The 13,524-nt window shown below is 23.3% G+C and overlaps 2 protein-coding genes across 2 annotated transcripts; one reads left to right on the forward strand and one right to left on the reverse strand.

The window, feature by feature from the left end:
* Positions 1-969: 969 nt before the first annotated feature.
* On the reverse strand, positions 970-8,740 carry LOC112603813. Its single transcript, XM_025352577.1, has 14 exons — positions 8,510-8,740; positions 7,803-7,978; positions 6,933-7,375; positions 6,722-6,861; positions 5,565-5,679; positions 5,316-5,399; positions 4,855-4,944; positions 3,936-4,724; positions 3,705-3,868; positions 2,877-3,641; positions 2,152-2,340; positions 1,950-2,080; positions 1,288-1,573; positions 970-1,035 (listed from the first exon to the last, which is right to left on the reverse strand). The coding sequence occupies exons 2-14, from the start codon at positions 7,946-7,948 to the stop codon at positions 970-972; spliced, it is 3,408 nt and encodes a 1,135-aa protein (XP_025208362.1). The 5' UTR covers positions 7,949-7,978; positions 8,510-8,740.
* A 382-nt stretch (positions 8,741-9,122) lies between these two features.
* LOC112603824 lies at positions 9,123-11,159 on the forward strand. Its single transcript, XM_025352595.1, has 4 exons — positions 9,123-9,328; positions 9,410-9,506; positions 9,706-9,944; positions 10,900-11,159. The coding sequence occupies exons 1-4, from the start codon at positions 9,248-9,250 to the stop codon at positions 10,969-10,971; spliced, it is 489 nt and encodes a 162-aa protein (XP_025208380.1). The 5' UTR covers positions 9,123-9,247; the 3' UTR covers positions 10,972-11,159.
* The last annotated feature ends 2,365 nt before the right edge of the window (positions 11,160-13,524 follow it).

Raw genomic sequence — 13,524 nt, forward strand, 5'->3', positions numbered from 1 at the left:
ATAAACAATTTGACCAAGTATATTAATTTCATTGGAAAATACTTTGAAAAAGATTATATATTATAAAAAAAGTAAATAAATAACTTTGTACAAAAATAGTCCGGTTTCTTTTGGGTACGTATTCGTATTTCGAGTGTTTACTTTTAAAAGTGTATGGGAGGGGGTTATTGTTTTACACTTATGTTAAACATGATAAAATACTTTATTTGTTTATGATTAGGGCCCGGAATTTGATGACTTAAAAATCTTTAAAAATGCACACAAAAAAGTATTAAAGTGATTCATAAACATCAAAAAATTACCCTAAAAATACCAAAAAAAACATAACATTTTCAAAAATTCCGTTTTTTAATAATAATTCATCAAAAATCATCATTTTTAAATTTTATTTATTTGAATTTAAGCAATGCTAATATTTTTATACTATAAATATGTTTTTTTTATAAGCTACAGGGCCTAAATTATATTTAAAACAGATATAAAAAATAATGTCAGGAATATAAAATAATTATAAAAAAGAAATCTGTATTTTTAGAAAAATAAATGAAGGATTGAGCTGTACAATATGTAAGTTTTGTCAAAATAATATGAAAAAAAAAATGTAAAAAATGACTGTAAAACCAAAAAAAAAAAAAAAAAATGGTTTTATTGAATTTTGCATAACATAAGTCAAATTTCTGAAAAGACAAGCCTCGTATAAATGCATTAGAAAAAATAAAAGATGTAAATGTATCAAGTTCCAAACTCTATTTATGATGGTTTTAGTAAAAAATTTAAATTTCACTGCTAAAATAAATATTACATATTCAAATTTATACAGAACACTTCAAAACAAATTAATACAAATTATACATCTTGATAAATCCAAAATATAAATATTAAATTTAGTACAATAATAATTGGAAACTTTATGATTTATTAAATTTAATAAAATAAATATTAAATGTGCTAATAGTACTTTATAACTATTTAACCTCGAATAATTTGTTTTATTCGATTCATTTTAGTTTTGTTATTTAGAATATTGTTCACGATCTGAAATTGAAATAAATTAAATATATTATTATTGTTATAACTTATAATTAAGCTATAGTCTTGTCTTAAACAATGTTAGTATAAAAGACATGGGTATAAATAAAAGGGTATGCTAATTAAAATAAGCACAGTTTGATAATTTCAAGAAATTTCAAATCGATTTGTATTACATGTGAGTGTATGTACATAATATGTTTATAACAATTTACTAATAAATATTTTAAAGAAATATTTACTTGTTATACAAATTACCTGAGAATTATTTGAACATAATATATCATCTGAAGAACTTGTCCAAGATGTAACAGAACTTATAGTTCCCATATTGTCAAATACATTATTGTTATTATAAAAACCATTTGAATTGGATTCAGTAGCTGTATTCTTAAAAAGATCTTTATTGAACTTTTCGAGAGAATTCTCAGTAAGATCTATGCATTTATCACAATTTTCATCTACAACTGCAACAGAATTACTGAGATTTCTTGTTTCGACAAGAAAATTATCTTCAATTTGCATTTTTTTGAGCATTTCATTTCTATTAACATAAATAATTATGTTTATAAATAAATTTACTTAATTTTAAATGGCTACCATGTTACACGATTTTAAGAAAATAAAATTCTAATTTTTAAAAAAAACTATAATACTTGGTATTTTTTATAAGTATTTCTTTTAACTATTTATTTTCAAACTTATGACATTTGTCTATTAAAATATTTAGATAATTAGAAATTAACATTATATATACAATATAATTTTAATAAATTAAGAAAATAAATTTAGGGAGAAAACATATTTTGAAAAGCCAATACCTTTACCTTTAGTAACTCAACAATTTGCATCTATAAGATAATCTAAATTTACATGTATAATATTTAAATTACGAGTTAAGTAATAAGTACGTTACTTACATGAGACCGTCATTTGATTTTTGACTTATACTATTGTTTTTTGTTTGAGTAATACTATTTTCATTAATTAGTTGAGGTATAAAATTATTATTTACACAAGGATCGATACTGTTAAATTGATCTATTGCAACCTAAGGTAATAAATGAAAATTAATTTTATTTTTAAACTAAAATAAAAAATAGGTATGATAATAAAATTTACTTTAATTTTTCCACGGTATTCTTCAGTTTCACTTATGACATCATACAACCCACAAGACTTATTGAGATTATTATCAAGTGTAGATAAATCTATTAAAATAAATCCAAGTCTCATGTCTTGTTTTGGATCATGTCCTGCATATTCATTTATATACTTCTTACACCACAATCCTAATATTAGCCATTTTCTCTAAAATCAATAATAAAATTAAATTTAGGATAGTAAAACAAAATATAATATTCAAATATAGTTTTCTCTGTTTCAGGTAATTGAAAACAATATAATTATTGACAGATTATAATATAAATTTAAATAGCACTAATTTTTAATTTTAATTCAATATTTTCAATACATAGACTACATAAGCTCAGATAAGTGGAGTGTACTTTGTATAGTGATGTGGAGAATTAATAATTGAAAAGTGGCCAACTGAGTTTTTATTTGGGATGGTGGGTGAGTACTGAGTAGGTTATGTTCATAAGTAATTTAATATTAAATTACTATTTTAATATTGACTATAATAGGTAGTTAGAAATATAAAAGTAAATGCTTTTATTAGGTTTTGGATTAGTAAAATATTAGACTTAAATTTGAAAGATTTCAAGTTCACAAAGCTCTGATGAGATAGATAGAATAATAAAAGTTCAAAATAGTGATACAATTTTCTATTCACAATACATTGCAAATTAATTTATAAATTATCATGAAATAAAAATGTTTTATACTTCTATTAAGTTATTCCTAGGTATAACCACAGTCCATTCACTGTTCCATTTGGGGTTTATTTGTTGTACAACAGATGACGTTGATAAATTATTTTCTCTGTAATCTTCCATGATTACATATGTAGTAGGAGCCGAAGGTTTGGTATCACCATTTAGTTTAACTTTTGGTAAATTATATCCTTCAATAATAGTTACTTTAGCTTTAAAAATATCACTATGGTCAATAATTGATGTGTTTTGTGTAATTTTTGTATTTGTATGATTTGGTTGATTTTTAATAATAGTAATTTGATCTGTACCCATTACATTTTCTGTTTTATTTTCAATTGAAATACTGTCATCATCAATAATTATACATTCTGGGTTCAAATTATTTTCTGTCTGAGTTATGCAATCGTGTGAAATTTTAACAGGTACTGCATCTGTTTGTGTACTGCTTTCTACAGTCAAATCAATAAATCCATCATTGTGTTTTAATAATGTATATGTTTTATTAATAGTATCTTCAGAATCTGATTCAGTCAAGTCAACAATAATTTTTGAATTTTTTTGTAATGGCTTGTAAGATGAAACACGTGAGTGTTTAAGTTTTGGTTGAGGAGATGGAAATGAGTGGTATACTCTTTTGTAATGTATTTGTACGTTAACGTTATTATTAGATAATTCAGGTATTGATAAATTATTGTTTAAAATTAAATTTTTGGCAATATGTGAAGTTTTAAACTTATTTGCCATATCAATTAAATGAGATAATAGAAGTGACACCTAAAACATAATTAAATATAAATTATTTAAGATTAAAGGTAATATTAAATATATAATTTTTACCTTTTCCGGAGAATCGTCATTATTTTTATAAAGATTTAATACAATAGCTGCTTTTTTATAATTATTATAAAAATAAGTTTCTAAAGGAATTGTTGTAGGTAGTATAATTAAATGTAGAATATTAGTGTTACCATAAGTTCTGAATGTTCGACAACAGGAGATCACTAAAAACAATCAAATAATACTTAATTTATAAGTACAATTTTAACACTCATACAATTATAGTTATACCTTTTCCAATGTTATTAGTAACACATTCTGGAAATTGATATGTTACATAGTTGAATTTGGAATCACATTTTTTTTCAATATTAAATGTAAATTCATGAGTACAACGAAATATGTTATGTACATCACAATAATCTAATTTTTCCTTTGGATCTTCTAATTCATCACTACTTACTTGTATAGCAACATTAAAAGATTTTATTTGAGTTTGCACAGATTTGCTAAATTGACGAACTTCTAAGTTAGTTTGAATTTCTTTTTCTTTTGTTGCCTTAGTTGATTCTATTTTTGGAAATTCATTTAACGGTAATTTATTTTCAAAATTATTCTCAATACTTTCAGGGTATAGTCTATTATACATAAACATTTGGTCTTTTGTCTGATATAAAATGGTATCTTTATAATCTTCTACATTTTTTTTATTTAAAGTCTCAACTGGATTAGATGTTTCAATAAATTTATTTTGTTGGGTTTTATGATCTATATTGTCAATTATATTTTTTTGATTTTCAGAAAAATTATTTTCATATTTTTGGATTGTAGGTGTTTTAGAAAATTCATATGACAAAGACACGTGTCCAGTAATTTTATCATTATTCCATATAGGAACTTTAATAAATCTCGGAACATTGAAAGTAGTTGAAAATTCAGTCCAATCTAACATTTGTTTTGTTTCACCCAGAACTATAGGACAGCGTTCACTAAGAAGTCGCACATAAACTTTAATAGTGACACCTTTAACTGTACTGCCTTCTAAACGTGATGATTGAGTGACACTTTTGAATTTTACAACTAAAATGTAAACAAATATAATTTATTATAAGTGTTGAGTTATAACTGCAATTAAATTAAAATTGAAAACATTAACATTTAACTGCTTGTATAATTTTAAATTAATATATAATACCATTAAATAACTTACCATTATTGTCTACTTGTTTTGTCATGAACCTCAATAGTTTATATGGTTCTTGATCTTTAAGGCACTGTACAATGTATGTGCAATTAGTACCTAAAAATAAAATTAAATACATTTCAGTGTGTTTAATTATTTTTATGAATACTTTATGAAATGTTAACATGGACTAAGATAACTTAGTCAGTGGTAACATTTTTTTTAATCATAATTTTAAAAATACATTAATAATTTTGTCTTTATTGAGCGATTTTTTTACTTTAAAATTTTATATTTATATTTTTTTATTTATAACTCATACTCTTATTTTTCAAGTAATATAGATAGTGTATCTCATTAAAAAAGAAAATGTATACATATCTAGATAATTTAATACTTTTCTATGTAACAGAGAAACTCTAAATCGGTGATAACGTGTTTGATATAATATTAAAGGTTATACAAATACAATAATAACTAACACTTACAGTTTTGAAGGGACTTAACTGTGCGATAAACATTAATTGATAGGATTGATAAATGTAAATACATATCGTCTTTTGGCATAGGTGCTATAAAATAATAAATAAATCAAAATTAATTATTTTCAACCTTAAAAAATAATAAATGTTGTTTGCAAATTTTTGACAAAAAATTAATCCAAAAAAAGTTTGTTTAGATAGTATGCAACCCACTACCAAGGACTATTATTTCTTAGTTTATACATAATTATTAACCTTTATGTAATTGTTTAGAGAAGCTTGTTTTTAATTCACTTTTGTTGGATTTTTCACAAGATTTCTTCATATTTTTTATGCCAGGGTTTTTGACTGTCATAATTTTGGTAGAGCCCTATAAACATTTAGACATATAATATATAAATAATAAACATATAGTTTTAAACTTGGAGCAAAACATTTTTAAAATTTGAATTTATGAAGAAGTGGAAATTTTAAAGTTTAGTTAGATTAAGAAACACAAATATATACAGTAAATAAATACTAATTGAGATCACTCAATATCTTTACGTAGAGCCCTGTAATTTGAATTCTGTTTTTTAGTTGGTTGTTATGACACAAAAATAATAAACATATTTATGGCCTTTGAATTTTTTAAATTTAATTAGCTATGCGCACACGCAGTACAACTTTTTTTTTCTTAAATGAGAACCACCTATTTTAAACACACTAATTATTTTTTGCCTATTTATTCAATGAATTTTGCTAATTTAACTTATTCTTTAAGTCCAAAATCAACAGAGTTATAGCAAATTAACTAAAAAACTGCAAAATGTGTGTGATTTTTAGTTTTTTGATTGGAATTCTGAAAATAATTGTTCTAGGATTGTTTAGGCTTGACATTTTCACCCCTATTTATTGAGGTGATATTAACACATTATTATAATTTTAACTGCTATATAATTTTCATCTTAATTTGTATATAAATTATAATTTTTAGCATGAAAAACGCAAATAAGTATAATTGTTTATTTTGTTACATTTAATGGGTCTATTGGAAATAATACAGATAAATAACAAATTGAATTCTTATTTAAATTATAAGTTTATTTAATTATTTTTTAATTTAATGTATAAATTGTTCTTTCAAGTAATTTTCTTTATTATTACTTAGACAATTTTTTTAAATAGTTTTGTTATTTTTATTAATGAGAAAGATAAGTTTTGATTGGCTTTTATAAGTGTTCATTTGTAGTACGGAGTATAATTATTAATATTTTTGAATAAACTGTTGAGAAAATGACAGTTTAAGGAATTCAAAACATTGATATCTTAATCTGAAATTATAATTCTTTTTTTAAAGTCTCCTGTTGTTTTAACAGTCAACCTAATTTTAAATATATAACTATAATTATGTTAATATCATAGTTTATTACTTGAATGTTTAATGGGGACTGAGGTGGTGAATAAATACCAATTTTTTCGGCTGCACTAACTATACTTTCAGCAGAATTATTTGGCATTACTCTTAATGTATTAAAAGCCTCTTCTTCTTCATCAGGATCCATATTTTTGCCTAAACATTACCGTAATCAAAAAGTAATTATCAAATAATCAGTATTAAAATAAAAATAAAAAATATCTTACCCATTAAATAATCACTAGTTAGTTCTTCTTTGCTTTTATTAGATCTTAATGATAAAGAACTAGTGGGTTTTACTCTTACATTTTTTCTATGTTCAAATATTTCAGGATAATAAAACTCTTCGTCATTTTTAGTTTTTAATACTTCATCCTGAATTCCAAATTGTTTTAAAAATTTTATGTCATTGTCAAATGACGTGTCATTGAATGTTTGTACATTAAAACATAATTTTAAAGTACCAACTATTTCCTCATTATTTATTAGCGGTAAAGTTTTTATCAGCTGGTTATTTTGATCTATTAATAAGTTTTTCATAGTCGCATGAGCTAATGTTTTATTTTCATAATTTTTAATTGAACATCTTAATGTACACGTTAAAAGGTAGTGCAAAAATGATTTGTAGCTAGTTCGAATATCATAAGTTATCTTAGAATATTTAGATGTTCTGAAAAATATTTTAAAGTAATAAACATATTAAGGTATATTGTACAATAAAGATTTATAATAGGTAGTCAAAAATACAACATTAAGGTTGATTATATTGATTTTTAGTAAATGTAACAAATTTAAATAGTTTTATCATAAACTCAATTTGTCAAGAAAATAATTTAAAAGTTTTATTTTTAACAATAAAATATAACATTGATTTATATATATTAATTATTGCAGTTAATGATTGAAAGCTATTTTATTACAATATGAATAATTTTGAAATCTTATTTTAGCAGTAGAAGACTTGCAAATTAAAGGAGATAACAAAAAACTAACTATAAATTAGTACACATTTTGACAAGTAGTATTAGTAATAATTAAATTAAAATGAACTATTAAAATACTTAATACTATTAATGGTTTTATATATTATAACTTACAAAAGTTTTTGTTTTTCTTGACATCCAGTCCATTCGAATTGTACATAGGTACTTTTTACACTACTATTATACCATGATATATCTAATACAAACAAAGTTAATACACCGCTAATCTTTCCATTAAAAAAAGGTGGCAAATTCGGCATTATAGAAATAGTTTTTTTTAAACTATCAATCTGTAACAAAACATTAAAAATATGTAATATATATACATATATATACTTATAGTACATATTTAAATTTGTTTAGTAATATAATAAGCATAAATGAGTTTTAGTAATTTTATTTTATAATATTAACAAATGACAAATATTGTTGTATAAAGTTATATTTGTAATTGAACAGTTTAACTAGATGGAAATCATTTTAAATAGGCCATATAATGATAGGTATGTATACATTAATATAAAACATTATGAAATTAATAAATAAGAATTTAAAGTCATGATGAATTAAGTAGAATATTACTACATCAATTTCTCACTCTAAAAACTAATCACTGTTATTAATATTATAAAAAACTTGCAGTTTTTATTTGATATTTATACATTGAAAACTTCAAATATAAAACTAAAAATTGAAATATACCTAGTATAACAATTGGCACTTTAAAAAAATCTGAAATTAGTATGTATTATGTAAGAAAAAAATTCAAAAAATTGTCATTAAAACTAGCATGTAAAGCAAGTAAAATATTGATAACTTACCAGAGGTATGCATTTGTGTATTTTGGGTACCTATACAAATTTCCAGTAACTGTTTATGAAAAGTGACTTGTCTGTCACGAAGATTTTATAAAAAAATTGAATTTTTCTGTAGGAATTAAAGTAATATCTCTAGTGTAGTACAATAGTTCAAGAATAAAATGTAGCTGTGATAAATTTGTAATACATAATATGTAGAATATTCAATATTGTAATATTTCTAATAATCTTTAATGAACGATATTTAAAAATACACAACCGTGATAAGAAATGTCCGTTTATCAAAAATCATTCTTAAACTATTTTCAACCACGGTCTCGGTTCATAATGGTTACTTGTGTGATATACAATGTTATGTAATATAATTTATATTAATTAATAGGTTTATGGATATACAATTAAATAGTGGTTAACTTATCGTATTATGCTTTGATCTAATAAATAAAATATAAAATTAATGTAATAATAATAATAATAAAAACGTTATAATGCATCAATTTAATGGTTCTATACTACGATTATCAAAAATACGAATACCAACCGTGATTGATAACATTTTTTTGTAATCAGCCGGTAAAGTTGTTATCAATCCACTATCAGTAATAATAATATAAATATTAAGTATTAACCACGAGGACGACAATTATTTGTATTGCTCAATGAACGCAGTCGTTCTTGTACGCACAAGTAACGAATCAAGCCAATCTACAATATCTTTAAGTCCTTAATTATTATACAATCATGTCATTATTTATATTAAACCACGACACGAATTTCGAACACATAATTGGTGTGCTATTCAACAATTGGACCGCACTCAAAGTAAATATTATAATACATCTATCATAGATACACGGCATTTTATACAATTGTTAACTGTTATTATTTTTGTTTACGATCAAGTTGGCTGTTGAACACGGTATGGGAGGTTCATCTGAAGTAATGCAATTTAAAATTAGCGACTTAATTAAGAACATACATGAGTGTCTTCGGAAGTCTGGTTTGTATCTTTATTAGTTTATCAAGTTATTATAAAATTCAAATCTTATATTTTATTTTTACTAGATTCCGAATGTATTTTATTCACAATTTTAACACATTTTGTAACATTTTTTTTCAATTCCTAAGATTTTAATAAAGTATAATGTAAAGTTCTATGTTTAAAAATTATAATGACTAATTAATCTATCGTAATTAAGGTGATAACATGTGTTGGACAAGTATATCTGACATTATTGAAGACGTAATGGATGTTGGATTTGATGTTGTACTTGAAGATGCGTCTGCTGATGACTTAAGTAAACATATTTGTGACCTCTATTGTGATTGGAATCAGTCATTAGATGGCCGAAATAAAGTTATAGATGAACTTAAAAATTTACCTACAGTAATTCCTATACAAATTATTCCAGTTAGACCTATACGTGAAAAACAAAAGGTAATTTATGTTGCATTTGTATTCTATATTCTTATTCATTGTGGTGATTCGATAACAGTTTCAATGGAAATCACCAGTTTATTAAAATATTAGTGGGTTTATTTTTTGTGTATAGTTTTAAAATGATTATAGTTAATTATAAGAATTTAGTTATATGGATTTGTCATCTGTGGGTATCCAAACAACCAAATCTAAGTTGTAGGGTTTAGAATTTAGGTCTAGATCCTCAGCTTGTTTTTAGTATGTTAGAATTTACAAGTTAATGGTTTAATTGTATGCTTTATTACACATCACATTAATAATTGTTTTCTCATTCTAATTTTTAATTTTAATTATATTTTGTTCTGCAACAGGTAGTTACCTACCTGTATAGTGTATACAAACTTAAGGTATAGCTACCTACATATAATATATTTTCATGTATAAAACAAAATACCTTTTTTATAATTGGGACAGTTCTAGAAACTATCAAATGGATTTGAATTAGATTTTTTTCAGTTTTAATAGCACATAATAAAACAGGTTATAAACATAGTCCATGGAATATTGAGTGTTAAAATGGGAAGTTAATTGTAACGCCATCTGTCCAGTAATATAAAATTTAAAAAATGGATTAACATTTTTCTTGAAACTTTCTTAATTCTTATACAATTAAATGAATTTTCAATAAAGTATCAATAAATTTTCAGTTAATCTTAAAATGATGGTTTTAAAAATCAATAAAAAATAAACAATTTTCCAATAAATTAGAACTGAAATACATATTATACACAATGTTAGAACTTAAAACATAGTATGTTTGTTCATTTTTTTCCTTGGTTAAGTTAGGTTGTGCAGTTTGTATATTATATAATATATTATTTTTTTATATTTCTTATGTTTAATATAATAACTTGTAGAAAATATATATTTCTTTGTTTATAAACTTATTATATTGTTATTATATTTATTTTAGAAGGATGATTCATCGTCTAGTGAAGAGTCTGAAGCCTGTGAAGATGGATGGACAGTGGTGAAACACAAATAAGACTTACCAGAAATATGTTTTATTTTGTTCTTTTATGTATGAAATAATAATGATTTTTATTAGGTAATGGGCTGTTGTAATGTACTGTTATTTGTAACAAAACATTTAATTTTCATATGAGTATACTAACTATAGTGTTTATAAACTCATTTATGTTATAATTCCTATCTTTATGAATGTATATCATTAATATTTAGTAATTTTGTCTTGAATAATTATGATTGAAAATTAGATAAAAATATTTTTAAAATGTTTCATTTAGAAATTGATTAATTATGATGTTAGCTTGTTTTTTTTTTTAAATACATTTTGAACATAATTTACAGAATATCTCATAGTGAGGTTAATCAAAAATACATATACTTTTTTTTATTATTGAAATATAGTTTTTAAAAATTATTTAAAACCAACAATTAAATAAACTAAAATCTTCTATTTTTGGTTTTAATCATCTTTTATTTAATTTATTAAATATAGCATAATATTTAGTACTTATTGATTATCACGACTATCAAGAATAGTTAAAATATAATATAATATTGATTTAAATATAAAAATAAAATAAAATTTGATTTATGTGAAAAAATTGAAATTTACATGAGGTGGGATATGTTGGTTAGTATTTCGACAAAAACATCATCTGTGTGAAATACTTGATACCACATAAACTCAACCAAATAGCTATTGAGATGCTGATGAGATGTTCCTTTATGTTTTTTATTTCAACATTCAGCTGATCCCCACAACTGTTCAATATTCTGTGTGTGACTACCTGTTGTCGGATCTATAAAATTGCATATATGGTTAATTGTTAGGTGATTGAAACAAGTCGTTTCTAGTTTTTCTGTAATTTAATCACGCCAAAATCTGAATAGATGATTGTATCTACCTTAATATTATTTTTCATTTAATCTAATAATGTAAATGCAGTTCTATCTTAAACCTCGATTGAAAAACAATTAATTTTTTTATCTCTCTTGAGTATATAGTATGTCTCTCTTTGTCACAAACTCAATTATCAAAGTAAAATTCATCTAGCTTTGTTTTAACGCCTTGTAAAAAGACTTATCAGTTTCAACAATTTTTCATTTCTATTTTTTAAGCTTAACACACAATTAATGTATATAATTATACTATTCTACTGTAATATTGTAACAAATAAAAAATAAAATAAAAATGTTGTTGACATAATTTTACAGAAGTCAGTTTCTTTGTTTATAAATACTTACATAAAGCACAATCTATACACAAAGAAAATACAAATGCTACTTAGTAGCGGCTCGTGAGTAAATATTCGTGAGGGACTTAAATTTTATAGCATTACCTTCATACAACAATATGAATGAGAAAAACCCTTTTATTGTAAAATTAATATAATTTATACTTAATAATTTATTAGCTAAATAATTAATTTTTTTTTATATAGGTACTAATTAAATTCTGTGATCATTTATAATAAACGAGGAGTTGGGCAATTAAGTTTTAATTGATTTTTGTTCGTACGTTAGAGTTAATAAAAACTATATTACTTGGCATTTTTGTATTTTGAAAATAATTAAAGATATTAAAATGTCGAAAATAATAAATATCAGATATTTTAAACGTATAATAATTATTAAATAATAATAACCTAATTAATTATGATTTATGATATGTAGTAAATATTGTCATGAACGACATGAACCCAATTCCAATAGCGTTCATAATACGCGGCTTATTCTCCCCGGCCATCATTACCAAACCAAATATACCACTATGTGTTACGATTGAAACAGTCGGGCGATTGTTTAACAAAAATGGCCTCGGCGACCGTACTTGAAATGACAAAAATTATATTTCCATCAAAATAATTATTTATTGATTTTAGATTTTGTGGTTTTCAATAATAAACAAAAACAATATAATAGGTATATTTTCAATAAAAATAAAAATATTTATATTCATTTTTATTTTTAATTAATTATCATTTATAAGTAAGTACCGGGCTGTTTTTTTTTTAAGAGGAGACACAGTCTCAAAGTCTCCACTGACTAAAACCACTTCTGTTGTCAACAAACCAATTCCTAGCACGAATGTTAACCTTTATTTTGGCAGTGTTTAATGTTACACTTCCAAAAATTTAGTTTTCCGAAATACAATTTTTCTCTGTATGTGATTGGACTATTATACTTATTTTTTTCAGGAAAACACTCTTTTCTCGAAAGACAATCACGCATATTTCTCGTTTGTTGGCAAATCACAAATTTGCATTTTTATAAAAATAAAATATAGAATGTACAAGATTTATATTTATTTAAGACTTCATCATTATGTAATGAGTTTATCAGATATAAATATATATATATACATGTAATCGCCTATAAGTTATGATCTAAACAATAAATTAATTTTTATAATGTAGACTTTATCAACAAATACCTAATTAGTAATTATACAGATGTACCTAACAAAATATAATTATCATAAAAATATAAATACAAATATGTTTATACATAATACTTATTAAATTTTTATAGTCTATGTTGAATAACATTTTAATTAATATTAAAGAAT

The sequence above is a fragment of the Melanaphis sacchari genome, unplaced genomic scaffold, assembly GCF_002803265.2.
Source record: "Melanaphis sacchari strain LSU unplaced genomic scaffold, SCAv2.0 Contig111_pilon_pilon, whole genome shotgun sequence".
Taxonomy (NCBI): Eukaryota; Metazoa; Arthropoda; class Insecta; order Hemiptera; family Aphididae; genus Melanaphis; species Melanaphis sacchari.